We start from the raw sequence: 21078 nt of genomic DNA, 5'->3' as shown, positions 1-21078 counted from the left end.
CTTGCACGGGTGTCAGATTTAAAATGAGTCAAGCTTGAACGGAGCCTACTCGGCACATTGTAGCTGCTCAACAAGTGGAAGCTACTGCCGCTGTGTCAGCAGCTGCTACAGGCCAGCAGCACAGGTTCTGCATGTTGGCAGTCCGCTAATTCTTATTACAGCAAATACACATTGTTGCAGCTAATAGCGAGCACTCGCACCACGTGTGTGCCAAACATTCTGCTACATCTTAGGCGGATTCCACAGAAGTGCTCCATGCGGCCTTCGCCATCAAGATAACTCACAAGAAAGGAGACAAAAGTTAATATATAGTCTAACTGATTTCAAATGGATTAAAAAATGAAACTTGAATCTAAAATCACAACCTAGGAGAAAACAAGATATACAATATTTAAAAATGTGTCTTGGAGTGGAGAAAAGCTTTCCGAGGGAAACAAGAGAAGCACCCACGTGTTTATGGAAGCTCTGTCCCCTGTCACCAAAACTGCGGTCCATCCAGACAGAGGAATGCTGGTCAGCGCAGGAAAGGCACGGTCTACCCGGTCCCGGGGAGACGTGGGAGAACCTAAACACTTGTCCCTCAGGGACAGGAGCCGGTCCGGAAAGGTGACCTCCTGAATGACCCCACCTGCAGGACATTCCGAAGAAGGCAGAGCCACGGAGACAGTGAGGGCTGCGGTCCCGGGGCTGAGGGCAGGGCGGACGAACAGGCTGGCGCGGGAGGTCTTCGGGTCAGTGGAACTGCTCTCGCTGTGACACTGACGCTGGATAGCCCGGTTACGCGTGCGTCCAAGCCCACAGAGCGCACGCCACCTAGAATGAGCTCCCATCGAAACAGCAGGCTTTGGGCGACTAGGGCGTGTCGGTAAGCGCCCTGGTCCAGCGTGGGGGGTGGGGGCCGGGGGGGGGGGGGGCAGGTGTCAATAGGGTGGGAGGCTTCCCACATGAGCAGCAGGAGGGCTATGCCGCAATCTCTGTACCGTTCTCTGGATTTGCTGTGCGCCAAAACTTCTCTAAAAATGTAATGTCAAGAAAGGAAGGGAGGGAAGGAGGGAGGTAAGGAGGGAGGAAGGAAGGAAAAGAGGAAGACAGAAAGAAAGAGGGAAAGAAAAAAGAAGGAAGGAAGGAAGGGAGAGAAAGGTCAGAATCCATTAAGGGAAAGATGTTAATCCATAAAAATATTAAAACTTCTTCCAAAAGAAAGAAAAGCATAAAACCGAGCTGCAAATATTTACAAAACATGACAGAGAACTAACGCCAAAATATTAAAAAATCTTACAAATCAACGTTCTAGGAAAACAAACACCCGATAGAATTCTCGACAATGCATGTGAACAGACAGACAGAGATACAAAAGACTTAGAACATAACTGGTTCTCAGATTTATTTCCATTTAAAAATACGAATTAAAACAACGTAATGAGGTTGCGCGCTGACACAACTTGCAGATTAAATGGAGAAACGCACACCAGGCTGTGCCTGAACCGACAGAACCTTTTGGAAGCCAAACTGGTCGATTCAGAACAACTTAAAAATGAGTAAAAAGAATGTATTCTCTGACTCAGTCGTTACTCTGTGGTGCATTTACTCTGCAGATAAACTCATCACAGAGGTGCACAAATATGTGTGTGCACACACACACGTCCACACACGTGCATCCACACACACACAGACACACACACACACTGGTGTTGGCTTGCAGCACTGATTATTAGAGCTCACAACTGGAAGCGACTTCCGTCGATCAAAAGCCATTAAAGTGTGACTTACACACAACGTGAAAAACTACACGGATGTGCAAATGGATGAGGTAGATCTGTGCTTCGTGTGAGAACATTTAAAGGGATAGTGCTAAGTGCAAGGTGTAAAAACTTTCCCTGCAAAGTGCCATGTGTTTTACGGGAAAAAAAATATGGTATATGTATATCCACGTGTAGTTGTTTTATGCGTGAAAGACGAAATGGGTCCGGTGAGAGTGCCTCCCGGTGAGGCCTTTGCTGGCGGCACGATCTCTGCCCGGTCACCCCCGACCACTGCCCTGCCGGCTCCCCGCCTCCACGGGTGCTCAGACCTGAGCATAGCAGAGGAGCTCCCGCCCACCAGCTAGTTTAAACGCCCACCCCTTCCCCCCTGTCTGGTCCTCCCCGCCCCCTCACGTACTTGAATGTTGTGCTCACCCCCCCACACAGCTTGTCTAAGTGTGTCTTTGTTTACGAGGTGCCCTCCTGCGGTGCGGAGGAGGGCTGGTGCCCCGGCCTGGCCTGTGCGAGGGCCCCGTGCACCCCACGGCTCTAGAGCAGCCTGTGCTCACCGATGCTCTGTGCCTGCATCAGCGCGTCCCACACCGGGGAAGAGAAATCGCTCGCCTGCACAGGCCGAGGAGGGCCACGATCTCCCCTCAGATGGCAGAGTCCCCCACTCTGCTCCTTTCCAGCGCGGAGGGGGGTGGGGGCGGTCAGGGCGTTGCCTCGCTTCTCATGCCTCACCTGAAACGTGGTGGGAGCCCTGCCCGGCCCTCCATCCGGAGAGCTGAGATGAGTTACAACGGGCCCGTGCAAGAATAAGAACAAGCGGTGCACATACAATGCTAAACAAGTCCCGGGTCTGGCTGTTCCGTGTCCCCTGATGTTTCACTGGGGTGTTGACACGGAACCGTCAGGGCCCGGGGACCCGGGCACAGAGCGCTGGGCCCACAGCCGTTCCAGGGTCAGGTGCGCACGGGGTGACCCCGGGCTTCAGTGCTGACCCGCCCCGCGGCCCTGGGCTGGTGCGGCAGCTCCGTCATAGATGCAGGGCCACCACCGTAGTCCATGCGTGGGCGAGAGGTGAGCAGTCTGGCCGAGAACGCGGGCGAAACGCTCAGCAGTGCCTTTAATGCCGATCGATCGCTCACAGAGCTGAGCGGCTCCTATTTCTAGGGAAGGACACTTCCTGCTCTAAAAGTACTTGGTTTTAACTACAAGTGTCTTGAACGTATTTCATTTATAACATTTGGTCTCCTATGTTGGACCACAGGGCAAACGCTTAAGCTTGGGCTACCTAGACGGTAAGAGGGTAGCAGTCGACTCTCTGTTTTCGTCTATTTTTAGCCTTAAATAATAAAATACCAGTTTCTGAGTTTGGAAAACTATGTATTTACTACTCCATGCTTATACTCTTGGGTAAATCTGCCCTCCTGGTGGTCCCCGTCCTGTGGAAAATGGCGTTTACGTTTACAGTCCTCTGGGGCTGGCGAGTTTCGGTTTGACGGAGCAGAAGTAACGCACCCGTGACCATGCACGGGGCGCTCCCCTGTGAGCCCGGACATCCACGGAAGTCTGGACGTGCCCGCCAGGGCGGAGGAGGGGAAGCAGGGAATTGACCCTGGCCAGGGGCCTTCCCTGGGCCAGGACCGAGAGCTCCCTGTCATTCCATCTGCTTTCATCCTCACTTCCAGCTTTGGAGGGGAATGGCAACGCCCTTGATGGAGAAATGAGAAAAGTGAGTGGCTTTGAAGTGAAATAACTTGTCCACCGAGCTAATCAGAGCCGGAACGCAAACCCCAGTGCGGACATGGCAGGTGGGCAGGAGATTGGTTCTCCCTTTGACGCCAGGCTCTGTGGTAGGCACAGGGTGGGGTTGTGGGCACCCTCCGCCTCATGGAGCACCTGTCCCGGGCAGAAGTGTAAATGCACACGCCCAGTGTGTCTGGGGGGGTATAGATACATAATTACAGATACGGACGTGGATACATAGTTACTGGCGTGGCTGTAGATGCCGCTGTGGATGTAGAGGCGGACACAGAAGTACGTGGACACGGACATGGTCGGGGCATGGATCCGAGGGGCGTGCACGTTGACACAGATGCAGGAGCGGGGTGCACATGGATGGAGACAGGCAGCAGCCTGAGTCAGGGCCAGGGGAAGAGCGCGGTGGGAGGCGTTTTGGACTGGGGCGCGGAATGGCCTCTCCTGGGAGCGATGCCACAGTGAGGCCGGGAAGATCCTGAGCTGGGTGCCCTGGAGGGATCGCGTTGGGTCTGCACAAAAGCTGGACTGTAGGGGGCAGCAGAGGGCTGGCAGAAGTGCCCCTGGCAAGGTGCCTGGGCAGTTCCTGGGGGAAAAGGTGGGCGGGAGGAGAAGCGCCCACCTGTCAGTCATTAGCTTTCCCTAGGAAATGTGAAGCGAATGGTGTTTATAAAACACCAATTCCCCTAAAGGTCGTAGGGAGCCGGTGCGTTCTGTCACGCGGTATGCAGCAACGCCGGACTCTCCCACGTCACCGAAACGGGACAAAACGGCCCCCAAACTGCATTCCTGTGTCCTGACCTCGTTAGAAATCATAAGGGACTCAGGACTCTCGGTGAGCTGCACTCATTCTGCAATTGTAAAGTCGTGGGGGAGGAGGGTTAGGTGCCCTCCAGCCCGTGCGCTGCAAACGCAGCAGCTAATCTAAGGTCACAGCCACTCGGCTGGGACTCACAGGCACACAGGCTGGCAGCCAGGGGTCCTGCCACACGCTGCTTTGTGTTTTATGCTCATAAAAGAGGGAAGTGCAGCCCTGGCTGGCGCGGCTCAGTGGACTGAGCGCCGGCCTGCGAACCAAAGGGTCGCTGGTTCACCTCCCAGTCAGGGCACATGCCTGGGATGCGGGCCAGGTCCCCAGTAGGGGGCGTGTGTGAGGCAACCACCCGTTAATGTGTCTCTCCCTCTCTTTCTCCTGCCCTTCCCTTCCCCTCTCTCTAAAAATAAATAAATTCTTTAAAAAAAAAGAGGGAAGGTGATAACTTTTTATTCAAAGAATGGCCACAGTTCAGGCCACAGCTCACTCTGTAAATTACGTCCACTTTCCCAAACCCTAGTCCTGATTCTCGCCTCCGCGAACTGTCTCCAGGCAGAAGTAGACCAGAGCTGCTCCTGGGAACATTCAGAGGCACGAGGCAAACTCCTTACAAGTTCTGGTTGGAGGAAATGTTTTTCTAGCGCTTCAGAAAAGTAAACATTTGTTGATGGCTGTGGTTTTTAAACAATATCCACCGGGAAGATTTGTTTTTGTTTTCCCCAATTAAAACGCAAATAACAGCCGTGACCGGCGTGGCTCGGCTGGTCGGCCATCGCCCTCCAGAGAGAAAGGCGGCCCGTGAGATTCCGGGTCGGGGCGCGGGCCTGACGCGTGGGCTCAGTCCCCGGTCAGGACTCGTACGAGAGGCAACCGGGAGGTGTTTATTTCTCTCTCGCATCAATGTTTCTCTCCCTTTCTTTCTCCCTTCCCCTCTCTCTAAAATTAAAATCTTAAAAAAAAGAAAAAGAACTTAAAAACTCATCTTTCCTACCTCGAAGATGAACACAGATGCACTACAGTTGGAAGAGCTTCGGGACCAGGCTCGGCCTAAAGTGAGGAATAATAGCTTGCTCGGGGCCCTGGTTACCCCAGAGAGGCAGCCACACCTCCCACTAGAGCGCAATGGGCGCCCACGCCAATGTCGCACATGCTGATACAAACTTGGGGGACGTCACAGGAGAGTAACGATGTGTAATCTACACCATGGTGTTTTGGCGACTGGTCAGTTACTGCCAGGAACCGGCCCTAGTGGAAGCCATTAGCTGTCTCCCAGGTAAGCATTGGCGTCACGTCCCGTAAGGGCAGAGTGGGGGTGGGGAGGCTTTAAGAGCAAGTAAACAGGGAGACATAAAAACCCCAGAAGGCTTTTCATGCCCCGTCTCACATCGTAATCCGCTCAAATCACACGTCGTGAGCTAGGAGGAGAATGTGAGCACACCTACGTAAGGGCACAAGCGCACACACAGGTGGGGGCCTGTGCGGTGTTGGCGGCACCGGGGAAGCTGACCGCCTCCTGCTTTACAAAGAGCCCTAGAAAAAGCCGTGGAAACACTTCGATCGTGCCTCTGTGCCCGACGAACGGTCTGACCCTGGCCCGGGCAGGCCTTTCCAGGCGCCCCACGTTCCACGATTATTAAAGAAAGACATTGAGTTCTAGGATCACTAAGGTCTTTCTTGGAATATTTTTCTGACCCCCGGGCTGCTTTTGGAATTCTTGAAGCCAGAAATCAGCCACTTTTAAAGACTTGCTCCTTTGACCTAGAAAGGCCCTGTGTTTCGTCCTTTGTCCTCCCACTAGAGCAGACATTTAAGTTAAAATGAAAGGGGTCTCTGTGGTTTCTCCAGGGGCCTGTGTGCCGTCAAGGAAGTGATTCTGTGCAGAGCGGGGAGCTCCGGGAAGTGGGGACACTGGACCTGGGGCTCTTCCTCCCCCTGGTGGAATCACGGCGCACTGGCCCCCACGTCACCACCTTCATCTTTGAGCTACAAACTGGAGGAAAAGAGCCACATCCTAGCTGGGGATCACAGCGAACACCCTCTGCTACAGGCTCCCCCCACATTTCCTTCCTTACAAATTCGAGATCGACGGTGAAATGTACACAGCAGGCGGACGCGAGGGCGCAGCCCCCAAACAAAACCTAAGGTTCGAGTGAGACGCTGTGTGTGTGACGTGTGCCCACAAGAATCTTGGTGTCGGTGGGCGATCGATGACAGTGACTGGGTCAGGGTGTTTGACCAAGTGGCATGGACGGTTGGCGCTAGGCGACCGGGCAGGCAGGCGAGCGGCGGCAGCTCTCCCTCCATCCGGAGTGGCAGTGTCGTGCTCGCTTTCGGTCAGTCCCCCTGAGCTGGTCTGGACACCCAGACGTGCACCTGGGGCGGGAGGAAGCGCAGCAGGCAAGGCTGAGGCTCTGCACCCATGCGTCTGCTCCACATTCTGTCCTGGGTGGACGCGCTGTCAGGAAGGTAGAACCCCAGACACGGCACACCTTGTCCCCAGCTGCTCTTCTGGAGTCAAGGCGACCTCCGTTCGTCCTGCTGCTTCTCCACCTCCAAGCTGCCGCCCTCATCGCTTGGTCCCCAGATGGTGCGCTCTCCTGCGGTGAATGCCCACCAGTGTGTACGGTGAGGAGGGCAGCGGGTCGCCCGCCCAACCTCCCATTGTCCCCTCTGCTCCCAGGTTAGGGAAGAACCTGGAAGTGGTCAGTGGCCACTCCAGATGTTGGGGGCCTTGGAAATGTTCTCCTAATTCTCAGCAGCTGCGTGTGCAGCTAAAAAATCTATTACTGTGGCAGAAAGGGAGAATAAATATTTGGGACAGCAAGAAGTCTGTCACAGGCACAGAAATGGAGCTCACCTTGTCACAAAACAGCCAAGCAAACAGCCCCTGTCATCGGTTTCTGGGCGAGGGGCACCGTCTTATCTCAGACTCACGAATCATACACCTACCAGCGCACAAAGAGCCCAAGGGCCCAAAAATTAGGTCTTCCCAGGTTAGAAGACCATCCCAGTCGTATGTGCGATGCAGAAGGGCCTGCACTTTCTCGAATGGTGTTTAGACACGACAGAAACGGCCTCCCCGCCTCTGAAGTCACTTTGCCACAAACTGCACTTGGCCCCGGGAGCACAGGCCTCTCCTCTCCCTGCCCCAACACCCGCCCCCCCATCCAACCGAGAGCCACACCGGCGAAAACCAACACACACTTGCGACAACGGCACAGATCAGAAAACACAGCGAGTTTATTGGTCTGCAAGGCACTCCCGGGAGGCGTTCGACGCATGTCCTGCCAGGCAGCCAGCTTTCCAGGCTGCCTCACGGAGTCGACACCAATGACATCATTAGGTGTCTCAACCCAAAGAACCCTGATACTATGTATCAGCTTTAAAGACGTTTTCAACTGAATTCCATTACGTACTTATATGCAGAGATAGATTGTGTATAAATTACCTACTGTCCTTTTGAACACTAGGGTGCTAGAGTTAATACTAAACTTTATTTCATTTAAGATCCCATATTATAAACCCAATAAGGCCTTAAATAATATTTACAGGTTCACCCGTCTGAGAACTGGAAGAAACTGGAGGTAACCGCCAGGCTCTGCTGCCTCCTTAAGACAAATAAAGAGTTATTTCCATGTCGTAGATCAAGTTGCCCGGACTGCTGGTGGTAAGTGAGTGGCCCAAGGCCACGAAGCTGTTAGGTTCCCTCTTCTCTGAGCTATTGCTCCCCAGCTACACGAATCTCTGACCTGGTTTCACCTACAGTCGTCAGACACTCAAGTGCAAGGTAATGTACTATGAGTCTGGGTTCGCTCTAGGTTCCACTCAGCAGAACGAATGAACTCTGTGGAGTGAAAATACAGAACGCGCATCGCCTCAGCTTCTCGGCGGGCTTGCACTGCAGTTAGCGAAGCGCCCCTCCCTACACTACTGGGAAACCTCAGTCTAAATACACTGTTGCATTGGCGAAGTTTAATGCGTCCAATTCAGGGCGAAACAGGCGTTGTATCCAAGGCCCTGCCTGCAGAGGAAAGGACAGGAATCAAAATGAGCGGAATATAATTCAAGGAAGGCTGGTATATCTGGCCTTAGAGTATCTTGGGCTGGTTGTCTCCCTGGCTGACTCTGAGGGGCTAAGGAGAGAACCTCCTCAGGGTTGCGAGAGGCAGCCAGAGTGCAGGTGCCTTCTGGGAAAGTGTCCCCTACCCACACACTGACTCCGTGGGAGCCGGGACACACAGCCGGTTCTGCGGGAGGGCTTGGCTCCAGGATTTGGGGCTAAGCCAGAAGGACGGAGTGCAGGGAGGCTGGGGAGACCTCAGCCTGCCATGTCAAGGTCTCCTCGGGGAGCCAGGGAGGGGTTGCGGGGGGGCAGAGGCTGGGGCAGGGCTTCTGTTGAGTGGGAGCACCTCACTGATGGCTTCTGCCCACCACATGCTTTCCGGGTGACAAACCCTGGGAGGCCTTTGGTGAGGATGTAGCTAAAAATACACCCCAAGAAAATGCGGGTTACGCTAGGCAGAAAGCCACCCCCCCACCTGTCCCTGGAACATGACCAGCCTCCGCCCGCATGGGTCCTTTGGTCAGAAGCAAGTACAATAATTGAAGTGAAATCGAAATGTCCAGTCCCCAGTCTTCTGCCACACGACACGCTTACGCAGCAGCCACCGGGAAACGTGCACAGCCAGTCGTGGGTGAGGAACAGCATCACGCCCAGTCCTGCGTGTCCGCGGGCCCCGGGTGGCCCCCACTAACCACAGCTCTTTCGGATCAGGCTCAGCACCGCCTGGAGGACCTCTTCTCGGGGTGGGCTGGCATCCACCACCTGGCAGCCGGGGTTCTCCATCCGCTGGTAGCACACCTCTACCCTGGGGACAGGAAGAAGGGACAGAGTTGGCACACCGTTCGACGCGGCTCCCCACACAGCTGGCATTTCCCACCGCGATCCAAGCACCTGACTCACAGCCCCATCTGGTTGACCACACGCTCCCCTGGCTGCCAGCCTTGCCCCAGGAGCGCCCGACACATTGCGTTCAGTGCGTGATACATCAGTGGCGATGTGTACAGCTGGCACGGTGAGCGCCCACTGTGTGCCAAGCAGCAGCATCCTGCGTGATTCTTCCCGTCTCGTGCCGAGAGGGACCGCAGGGAGGGAGCACTGGCACCCCCGTTCTGCAGAGAGCGCCGTGGAGGCCCAAAGAGATGAAGTGATTTGCCCCGTGACGAGCGTCTCCCCAGTCTGCACCCTGAAGCATTTCCGACCAGCCAGGCGGGACACAAGCCTGAGCCCCTGCACACACACATTTCCCTGCGGAGCCGCCCAACCCGTCGCCAGGGTTCCCCGTCTCCTCCCCGTGCTGGCCCCTGCCTGCACACATGCGCAGCGACAGCCAACGGCACTGCTGAAGCAGGACGGCCCTGTGGCTACAGGGGCCCCTCCTCAGTGAAACGAGGACTGAGGTAACACCGCATCCCCTGCAAGTCTCTCGCGAGGGTCCACTGACTTAATACGAGTCAAGCTCGGGACGTGGTTCCTCTGCGCGTGGCAGGGCTGCTCCCGGTTTATGCTGCGAGGGCTGTGGGTCAGGGTGACTGTGCTGCCATGTGCGTTTACGTAAGCTGTTCTGCTGTGGCCTCTCCAGCCTGCCCCACAGAACTGGCTCCTACGTGGTGGGGGGCGGGGGAGGGTGTTGGTGGCGTTCTTGCTTTCCCATGAGCACAAAAGCACCATCTCGCAATCAGAAAGACCTTGATTTTAATGCCAGTTTTGCTAATGAGGGCCTATGCAAATTTAGACCAACCACTGAATTCTCTGGGCCTCACATGGGTAGATCAGATGGGTAAGATGTGGCCGCTGTCCTCGGCCGGCAGGCCTGGCGCAGGGGCGCCGAGTAGGCAGAGTCCCTGCGTTCCTCAGGCAGCGCTCTGCGCTCACGGTGTTCCGAGGGGGAAGCCGGGACCCACACAGGCGTGTTGTCCTGCTCGGGTCCACGCTGTTCCTGGCACGGGGGGACTAGGAAGTTCTGCTCCCCAGCGGGACATCCCATGGCGTTGGAGCCCCATGTGACAACCCCACTGGAAGCAGCTGAACTCACTTGGAGACAATTGGCACTTGGGTTTGAAACACGGAAACAAGGCCATTTTGCCAGATTCCTAAAGTCAGTGGCCTTCCTGGCGCTCGCGGTGGCCGGGGACCCCTGTCACTCACGTCACACAGAGACACCTACTTTTGACGGAATATGCTGTTGGCCTCTAGCTCGAGCTCCTCTCTGGTCTTCTCCAGGCCCCGGCCCTGGATCCTGCGCACCCTCTCCTCAGGGCTCACGGTGAGCAGCAGGACCAGGTCAGGTCTCAGCAGGTCCTTCGGCCACCGGTACACAGCGTGGCGGGCCGGCGGCAGGTGCCCGACAGCCCCGCTCACCTCGGTGGCGATGGCGTAGGCGGCCGTGCTGTGCCAGTACCTGAGAAGGGAAGGAGTAGTGAGGTAGGTCTCCGTCTGCAGAAGAAATCAAGGTAGCCCCAGAGGATGAGAAAATCAGCCCCTGAGGATGCTGACACCAGAGATGGCTCTGCCCAAGTTTTCCCAGCATTGTATCCATTAAACAAACTAACTCTTGTCTTTAAAGTACTTATACAATGTACAGAGTAAAACCCACAGCCACACTAAGAAGGCGGTGGGCTCTGTGCAGAGCTGGCGGCTCCGTGGAAGCTGGATGGAGGGTGTGACCCCACTGTGCGCTCCTCCGTGAGGGCGGGATGGCGGGGACGAGGGGCTCGTATGTTAGCCCTTGAGTGTCCCGTGGTGCCAAACGAAGGTCTGCCTGCCGTTCGGTTCCTGCCTGGTTTTACACTTGAACTCGCCAGCGGAAGCCCCGTTCTGGGACCACTGGAGGCAGCCGGTGTCCTTCCCGGCCTTGCAGCCGGCTAACTGCGTCGGGCAGGGGAGGCGGAAACCCAGATGCCACCCACGAAACTCCAGGAAAGTCATCCCTGAGCGAAGCTGGTCACTCTTGTCGGGCTGTTTTTAAGTGTTTTGGGGGAGGGACAGAAAATCACTCCCATAAAAGAATATCAAATCAGCCACCTGTTTCAAAATGCCCCATGGCCTCCCCAGGCACCTCCTGCACGGGGTGATGGTGGCGGGGGGTGTCTCCACCGTCCTTCCTCTGGCTGCAGTGAGGGTCTCAGTCAGCAAAATCCCTCCCCGTCTGTCAGGGTCACGCTCAGGTGAAGCCCCCACACCAAGTCCCTGTTCCCTCCTCCTCACGCCCTTCACACCGAGCGCTACAGAAGAGCTCACTGTAAATTAGAGCTCACTGTTTACAAGCGTGAGCTCTCGTGTCCTCCATCGGGAAAGGCCTCTTCAGTCGCCCGCATCCAAACCCCGAGCGGCGTGCGGCACGCCAGGCGTGTACACTGAGTGTTCTTCGGGGGAGAGTGGATGAAGCGGTTTCTTTTCCTCGTTGGCACAGTTTTATGATTAAGTGACTCAATGCAAAACTCCCACCCCGGCGTCAAGGGTGACCACCTGCAGCTAACACTCAGGAAGTCACTGCAAACACCCCAAGGTGGAAAAACACTCGTGGCTCCAAACCCGTCTGCATTGTCAACTCATGACCCTCAAGGTTTAAACTCCGAACTTCTTCACCATCGTAGATCTGAACTACTTTGCACAGTGGAAAGGATGGGCTGGTATCGACCAAATAAATTCCCAGAGTCATCCGAGCTGAGTAGTGTGTCGCCTTCTGCTACCTACTTGCTTGGTGGACGTCACTAAGTCACTTAAACCAAGGTGGTCTCGGATTCCTCACCTGGAAAACGGAAGTCCTGCCAGCTTCTTCTTCTACAGGTGTTGCAAAAATGGACTAATGCTTTGAAAACTGTTCCACACTGCCAGCACAAGACAGCATCTAACTGTCACTGGACAAAGCCAAGTCACTTCAACTTATGGTAACGTGACAGACAGGACTGCGTAGGACAAATGTCAAAAACTGATCTGGGAGCCCATCACGTCCAACACTACCCACTCTCCAGAGCCCTGGCCACCCCCACAGGGGTGCCCTGCTCTGAGGTCCCCAGGCCACTGCAGCTGCGGGCTCTGGATTCTACTTGGAACATTTCCTCTGGGTCACCTACGTGACTCTCGCCACTGACAAACTCGTATGTCCACCTTCTCTATCAGGTACATCTTATCTCCCGAGCTCATTCAAGGTATGCAGGGGCCAGGATTCCTCCCATCGGCAACCGAACAACAATTTTCCCTGTGTTTTGCACATGGCCCATTCTCAGAGACTGAAATATTCAACTGTGAATACAGAGGATAATACCTTAATTTAAAAGTCTTCTTTACTGTAGAAAAACCATGAGCAAGAACAGGCTTTTAAAAGTAGTAAGGATGATTAAGCTGCAAACCTTAACTACTGTTGCCACTAAAAATGACTCCCTCCCTGATATTTCCAGCTAGACAATGGTGCTGTCTAAAATGGGTTTCATTAAAACCTTTCAACAGGAACAAAACCCACCCGCACAGCCAACAGCTGCTCTTTTCTTCTCACTGGACACAGGGACACGGCATCGCTTCGAAGTACAAAACTGGGGACAACTCACGGGCACAAAGAAGAAAAATCAGGAAGAACCGGCCCTGTTTTCTCCAGGAGAGTTCTCTCTCACTGACAACACTGTGGCTCATCCTAAGTAACCGCCCCCTCCGGCCACGGATTTCTCACTCTTTGTCAACTTGGTGTTTTCTAGTCCTGTCCATCCAGGAGCCACCTTAGCTCAAATCAAATGCGATTCACCAACCCACTGTACACAGCTCAGGTGGCCCTGCCTTATGTTTGAACGGCAGCTTGCTGCCTTCAGAACGCTTGCCCCTGCACTCCGCCTTGGCTGGTCATCCCCCAGGGTGGTGGTCAGCAGGGAGGGGTGATGCAGAACCCCCTCTAACACAGGAAGCGGGAAGCTGGCGCTGCTCAGCCCTTCTGTGCTGCTTGGGAACGACCTGCCTCTGCTGGGCATTTTAAGACTAGAGGGCTGATTTGATTTTCTTTTAGGGTTGTGATTTTCTGTTCCTGCCCAAACACAGTTTTAAAAACAGCCAGGTGAGAGTGACTGACTTGGCTCGCACACAACTCCCGCGGAGTTTCCGAGGCTGCGCTTGGCCCAACTGTGCGCCGCTCAGTGAGGAAGAGCTGACGCCTTCTATGAAACACAGGAGGCTGTAAAAAAGGAAAAGACAGCAAGTACACTGGCATCAGGCGCTTTGACCACAGGGCAAAAACGTTACCCAGGCAAAGAAGCCCCAGAGAGGCACGCGTTTCTCCCCGTCCCAGGGCAACAGCACAAACCACGGCAACGCCGGCCTGTGCCCTGGTTTCTGCTGGTCTCCCCGTGGCCCCTGCCCCCACCCGATCCTCTACAAGCACGCATGGTGAATTCTCCACGGAGTGTTTTTTGAGATAGAGAGAGGGGTGCAAAGCTAGTTCAACAGAGGGGTAGATGTTCCGTTCCCAGATGGGGCGAACCAGCCTGTACCTGACCGAGCTGCCCAGCGGCACGAGTAGGAAAAGCCGCAGCAGGTGGCTAAGCCGGCAAGGCTCAGTGTTGGCTGGGACGTGCGGCTAAGGCAACTCTCCAACAGGTGTGGGGAGGGCACTGGGCTGTTTCCCCCGCTTCCGAAAAACATCTCGTTAACACCCACTAATGTGGGGCACACCCATGAGCCCCGCGGACCCCCAGCTCTACTCCAGGATTCGACACAACAGAATCGCACCCCCGTGTGCACAGGAGTGAGTTAGAGGATGCTCCTAACACCAAGGAAGAATCTCACGTGCGGCACGGAGGAAGTCGGCTGCAGAGAGCACTTCCAGTTCTCTGCCTGCGTTCAAGAGCAGGTGGGACTCACCTGCGGCGAAGGGGGTGAGCACAGGGGTCCCCGCTGGGGCGAGAGCGGTAGAGGCCGGAAGGAGGAGGTGGCGGGCTCGAAGCCTGGAAAGGCCCCCCAGTCTACGGCGGGGTGCAGGCTCTACCTGGACATGTCCACTTCTTGAAATTCATTGCGATTTACATTTGGGACCAGTGCTCTTTCCTGAATGCTGGTCACACCTCAACGCCATGGCTTGTCTTCCCCCCAAATAAGGGAGATTGCAGAGAGGGCATCAGAATAGATGTTCCAGTAACACTCAGAAGTAGCCCACCCGCAATGGGAACCTTTGCACCCGTCCGCAGCCTTGCTGCCCTCTGCCCCGAGGCCGGCAGGCTCCTAACTTGGCGTTAACACCTGCGGTCCCTCTGCGCTCAGCACTGTGTATCCTTGGGCATGTGTCCTGGTGAATCGCCTTCTTCCCCTTGTTTTTTTTGCTTTTGAAACAGAGGTTTTACAATTTCAGCTGTTAAGTGTATTCTGCTGTTCAGTGCTCCATTCGCCAATGGAGGCCGGTGTTTATGTACCCTTTCCTCTTCGCCGAGCTTTTGGTTCCTCAGAGTCTTGCACATTATAAACAGAGCTGAAACCAACTCTCGGGAGAGAGTCCTCCGGAGGCGGCCACCCTCCCTCACTCGGCTACGGCTTCTCAAGTCCCTCTCCCAGCCCTGCGCCGGAGCCCGCTCCCACCACCCCCTGCGCCGCTCCCTCTGTGTGCCAAGGCACGTGGAACGAGCTCGCGCCTGCCCGGTGAGAGGGAGGTGGATCTCGTCATAGCTGTCACTGTCCTATCACCGAGTCATGGAGAGGAAGCCTAGATGACTTGCCTTGGCCTCTTCTTTGTAGTAAAGCTACTGCTAATACATGAAGTCTCAGAGGTGTAATTCAGTTGATGTTGCTCCTTTATCTGGAACCTTCCACTGGCTCCCCACTGCACTCAGCATCATTTCCACACTCCTCGCCACAGCGGCAGACCCCGGGGCCCCGACCCCTGCCTTTCTCTTTCCTTCCGCCAGAGAGCCCCGCTCGACCACCAGCCCGTTTCTAGTCCTCAAAGAAGTCAACTTCTCCCTGTCTCTGCTTCGCTCTGCTGCTCCCTCTCCCCGCGATGCTTTCGGAGCTCACGTCTGTCTCTTTTGGGGCGGTCGGCACGGGGTCTTCACACAGGCCCCCCCACGTCTGTCTCTTTTGGGGCGGTCGGCACGGGGTCTTCACACAGGCCCCCCCACACCGTACCTCGTGTGGGGGAAGCCAGTCTTCACCCTCTTGTCGGGTGCAGCTTCTCCATTCAGACTGCTTCCCACTCTCTGACACGATCCTGCGTATTCGCGCTCTTCATTGCCCGCCCCTCTCCTTCCACAGTGTTTGCTCCCCGCCCGGCTCGTTTCCCACTGAAGTCCTCACGGAGAACAGCCACCGCAGGCGGCCAATAAATGTTTGCCGACTGAGCCGAAGCGCCAGCGAGCCCGGAGAGCATCGCTCTGTGAGGCAGAGGCTCCGGTTGCTGTTCACAGTGTGGTACCTGTAGCTCAGGAGCCCTGGCAAGTCACATCGTTTTCTCAGACCTGCATTTCCCATGGGGAAGATGTTTAGTACCCACCTGGGCAAGTCATTGTTCCAGCTATCAGTACGATGCACATTGTGTTCTTAGCAAAATGCCAGGCAGTGGTGTCATTAACAAATCACAGACATTACTCCTCTTACCCTCACGACGCAGGGTTGCTCATAAACACACTTGTGTACATGCATGCAGTGCACACACACACACGTTTATGTGGTGGGAACAAGATGCCAAATCCGTCGTGCACCCACCTGTCTACAATCACGGGGGCTTTGGCGGATTCTTCGGCTATTTCAGAAGCCACAATGTAATTGCCCAACGAGTAAAAAGCCCTCCTCACGATGGTTGGTTCGTCATCAAAGGCTTTCCGCCACTGGCTGATGCAAGTGGGTGGGGACCGCAGGAGCACGGCCTTGAGAGATTCTGACGCAGCCTGGGTCACACTGGTTTTACCTGCAGACCATGTGGACGATATCACAGCACACCTTAACCCTCGCGCCGCCTCCCTCCCCCAGGTTGCTACCAGCTCAGAAGGAGCAATGGCATCCCTTCAACCTGTAAATCCAAGGGGCTGATTACGCCATTTGGTGACGGAAAGTTGCAGACCCTGGGGAACGTAGGGCCCCTCTCTGGGGTGTTAGGACACTAGGGGGAAAAGCAGACTGGCCCCCCTGTTGACAAACGGGAGACTCTGGTGTGGCAGCTGCCCTCAGCTCTGCCTCCCTCCTCAGAAAGCCCTTCGGCTGCCCTGGGAAGGAGCCCCTCCTGCCTCCACACCAGGGGACCCACTTGTGCCCCAAGCCCAGCCTCGTCCTCAGTCTCTCCTGCTGCCCTGGGACCACACTTCTGCCATATGTGCGGGGCTGAGTACGGGCACCTCCACTGTGTTTTGACAGCCATTGGGCAGCTCCTAAGTCTTCCTCCCTCCACTTCCTACTTCTTCCACCTCGGCCTCCACAAGCAGCCGCTGACCAGCCCGGGGTTCCCAGACACGCCATGCTGGCTCAGGTCTCGCACCTGCGCATGTGCTGATCCTCTGTCCGGGGGACCCACCCTGCCCTCCTCACCTGGCCAGCCCCTCTCTGGACTGAATGCACACTCCAGCCATGAACCCTCCCATGCTCTCGCCGACCCTGTCCGAGGCCCCCTGGCCTCCACCCCCCAGCTGTATCCAGTGCCCCCAGCCCTCTGCGGCCGCACACGGAAGGGCGTATGCACCGCAGCGTCCCGGGCCTGTCCAGCCCTTGCCAGCACAGACGAGGGGCTCCCAGGAGGCTTATCTGAACTCTGTAGGAAGTTTCATTTGCCAAGACCTGTCTATTCCTACAACTGATTGATTCATCTCCTTGCTATGACTAGAAGGGACCCTTCTCTTACCTGTGGCATCCAGTCCTTCAATGACAATGACCGGGAACTTGCCTTTCTGGACCCGGGCCGGGCACCGGTCCACCAGCTCCAGCATGGCCCGGGCCTCCGGGATGAAGGCCGTGCACTGTAAGACGGCATCAGTGCGTCAGCGGGGAAGCGGCAGCCACTGCTGAGAGCAGGCTTGCCCACCGCTGCCACCGAGGCCTGAGTTATGTTGGGCACCAGGCCAAATTCATAGTGTTTGAACCTGGGGACGGGGGCAGACTTAGCTGTACTGTGTGGCCCCAGCTCACAGAGGCGGTGGCTGTCAGGGTTGCCCAGGCTGTGACCCTGCCAACCCGTGTCCTCCAGAGCAGGAACCCAGCAGCAACACACAGTCACACAGCAAGGCTGGAACTGCAGGCCGCCAGCAGTGTGCCAGGTGTGGGAGGCAGGTGCGGGGCGGCCCCCAAGACAGCAGCCAGCACCCCGGCCTCCGTCCAGGGGCGATGGGATCGGGGCGGGGAAGAGTGGGCAGCAGCTGTGCAGGCCCCACAGAGGGAGCGGGGCGGGCCGGCGGGGTTCAGAGTTCCTACCTTGCCTCGCCCCACGGCCGGCCCCAGCATCGCTAGGCCGAGGCCCAGACACTGACTCATGTGAACTGAGCCAGGCAATCCGTACTCTGTGCGCGGGAGGGGTGTTGCCGTGGCCAGTCTGCCTGACACCTCTGTGAGTGCTGGTCCTACTGCCCCCGCCACGGAGTAAGGACACCGCTACACGGGCCATTTGGGAAACGGGCTAGAAGTGACGTGAGCAATGAAGGCCACTGCTCGGGTCCCGAGCCCAGTGGCTGCCCCTGCGCTCTTAGCCCGTCCGCAGGGCTACCCCACAAGCTCGGAAAATGAGTCCAGCCTCGGAAGGCGTGTGTGGACACCCCTGCCCGCCCAGCTCCCCTTCACCGAGCACCTGCTGTGTCTTGTGTTCCCTAAATTGTCACAGCACTGCAAGACGGGTGCCTCCTGCGTGAACCGTGGAAAGACCCCAGCGACTCAGGCGGAAGCCCCTAAGTCAGCAGGGGAGGTCCTGGCTGGTGGGAATCGCGAAGGGGCCAGGCGTCTGGACAGTCTTCACGCAGGCCGCCCTCACGGCCCGGTGTGTGCACTGGGGTAAACCCACTGCCCGGGCAGGAGAGGTCTTGATAGGCAGCCCCCGCCCCCCACGCTGCCCCCCCTCAGATCTGAAGGGTCTGACGCTGGAAAGGGAGGGAAACTCACCGCTTCCAGAATGGCGCGGGCGGCCTCCCGGTGGGGGAAGACCCCGGAGCTGGGCAGGTCGAGTACCACTGGATGCAGCTCTGGCTCCGGGGCGGGCCCCACGGGCTCGGGCTCCACCTGCCGCCACCCCTGGCTGTCCAGCAGCTCCCACCGGCGCTGCCACAGCTGGTGGGGCGAGTCGGCCAAGAACTCGCCCAGGCGTGGGCGCGGGGCCTCCAGATACGAGTCCAGCAACGCAAGCAGTGCCCGCCGGGTGTCGGGGCTGTCGCTGGGGTCGTGGAGCAGGACGCCCTGCTGCAGGGTCCCCGCGCCGCCGCCCGGCTGGTAGCACAGCAGCCGGTGCAGCTGGCAGCGCTTGAGGGGACCGCGGTCGAGCTGCCGCAGGAGGCGCTGGTGCAGCCGGGCCGCGCGCACCCGGGCCCCGCAGTCCCCGCCCGGTGCCACCGGCACGCACAGCGAGTAGCTGCGGCCCGGGGGGGCCATGAGCGCGGCCACACGGGGGTCGGTGGGCGCGCCGGAGGCGTCGGTGCCCACCGCGAAGTGTGCCAAGGTGCAGCCGGGGAGCTCGAGCGCGAAGAAGCGCGGCGGCGCCATGGTGTAAGCACAGGCCCCGCGCCGCGGCCCGGATAGGATCCCAAGCAGCAGGGCGCGCAGGCTGTGGGCCAAGACCATGGGCGTCTCCGGGTCCCTAGCCCCAGGGCTCGCCAATGAAACTGGGCGCGATCAGGAGGCACCGCCAGGAAACGAAACTTACTGGCCGCGGGAGCGGGGGCGGGGAGCCACGGGCGAGGTCCACGCGGATGGACCCAGGCTGGGAGGAAACGCCCGCAGGTGCTCGTCCCCGCTGGCCCGCGCGGTCCCCCGGCTCCACCCCGAGGGCTGCCTTCCGGGGGCGAGCCCCGCAGGCGGCGCGGAATGGGACTGTGGGGAGTCGCGGTCCCGGAGGGCAGGCGGCCCCGCCCCGGTGTGACTCTGTCCTCAACTGCACCCCAAATTCACTCGCCTGACGGGCCCTGCAACCTCTTCCCGACCTCTGCTCCCCACTCTGACCACTGGGAGGTGCTTTTTGCCTGAACACGTTCTTTCACTTTCCTTTACATGTTTTCCCCTTTTCTTGGAATCATCCTCTTTATTGGCCAACGTTGAGAGATGTCCCCAGATTTGTCCTCTAAAGGGACTTCCATAAACCCAGTCCGGAGCGCAGGCCCGGGAGATGTGGGGCGCGAGGGCTGCAGCGCCCGCAGCGCGACTGCGGGGTCGGGTCTGACGCACTTGTTCCCGCAGTGGTTCCCACAGAGGGTACCGTTCGTCCTCCTGCTCTGATCTTGAAAAGTGATTGTCCGACTGACCGAGAAAAGAATGCCATGAGAAAAATCTCGGAAATTTAGAACCGAGGTCAAGATGGAAAACACCAGATGTACTGGGAACAAGTAGACTGCGTGACTCCGTCAGTGTGGGTTTGGGTGGGATTGTGTTTCATTCCGAAGGAAAAATGTCTGGCAAACAGGAACTCCTAGAGACCCGCAGCTGATGTGGGGGTTAATCGATGAGGGATAATGCAGCGGGCCGGCGGTTCTCAGCCCGTGGGCTCAGGGTCCTGTTTATGCTCCATGAGGAGTTTGACTCTGGGACGTTCAGCGTGCAGAGATGTCTGTGCGAGTGTGGCACGTGTGAAAATAAAAAAGGAACAAACGCCTTTTTGTACTGTGGGACAGTCCTGCATCCCCCCCCCCACCCCGGGGCCTTCCCTGACTCTCTGTCCGCGCCCCCACCCACCTGTCCTTAATTTCAGTTTTCCTCTCCATTTTCACCTGCCTCCTCCCTGTAAGGAGATGGTCAGATGAACGGTACTGCAGGACCGGAGCTCAGTGTTGAAGACACAACATCCTCTTTCATTAAAATGTCTCGTATTTTCGAGCTCCAACTTGCAGGGGGGGTGGGGTTGCGTCAAATACAGTTGCCCGTAGTTGCAGGAAAAGGAGAAGCTGGAGTTGCAAAGGGACTTCAGAGACTTCTCCGAGTGAGCCAGTAACTCAGCATCATCCATTTGGAGGAACCGTGGTCTTCACTTACACTGTCACACGGGGAAAAGTGCAGCCGTTCGAGCCATTCTGCTCACGGGGGAATAAAACAGAAAGGGCGGGTTCACAAATGTGCAGGCAGCAGTTAGTAAACAATAGAATGAAAAAATAACCTTTATTTTGAGGAAGATTAGTTTTCCAGCCCCTATTTAACTAGATACACTTCTAGGCGGACTGTTCAGGTCGCTAAGAAGAAGATGAAATCAGCACACCAGGAAAGCAGGAGAGGAAAGAAGCATGGATTAAAAAGGACCCCAAAAGATACATCCTTTTGTGTATCTATAATAAAAGAATGCAATTCTACATCCATAATTGGGGGTGCCAGAGGTGAGGATGAACTCGGGAAATGAGAAGGGGTGATGATTCTGATTGAAGTCCAGGAAAGAAGAGACGAAGGTCTGGGGTGGCCTTCTGCTTCTCTCTTACACAAGCCCCCCGGGGCCTGTCGGGGCGGGGGGCCTCTGATTGGAGGGCCAGCCTGTGGAGTTGACGCTCTAAGGAACCTGGCATACAGAGCTCCCCAAGGAAAGCTCCCGAGAGGAAAGCCCCTGGCAGGGGCAGGGGCTCGCTGCT

General features: G+C 56.8%; 1 protein-coding gene across 1 annotated transcript; it reads right to left on the bottom strand.

Annotated features, from left to right (window-relative positions):
- Window positions 1–7537: 7537 nt before the first annotated feature.
- Window positions 7538–19471, bottom strand: CMPK2 (cytidine/uridine monophosphate kinase 2). The gene is made up of 5 exons (XM_045189563.2): window positions 18425–19471; window positions 17181–17295; window positions 16055–16256; window positions 10548–10781; window positions 7538–9188 (listed from the first exon to the last, which is right to left on the bottom strand). Exons 1-5 carry the CDS (start codon window positions 19094–19096, stop codon window positions 9071–9073), a joined length of 1341 nt encoding a protein of 446 aa, XP_045045498.2. The 5' UTR covers window positions 19097–19471; the 3' UTR covers window positions 7538–9070.
- Window positions 19472–21078: the final 1607 nt, after the last annotated feature.

The sequence above is a fragment of the Desmodus rotundus genome, chromosome 5 (assembly GCF_022682495.2).
Source record: "Desmodus rotundus isolate HL8 chromosome 5, HLdesRot8A.1, whole genome shotgun sequence".
In the NCBI taxonomy this organism is placed as follows: domain Eukaryota; kingdom Metazoa; phylum Chordata; class Mammalia; order Chiroptera; family Phyllostomidae; genus Desmodus; species Desmodus rotundus.
Note: the sequence above shows the minus strand (reverse complement) of the source record. Positions and strands in the feature narration are given on the sequence as shown.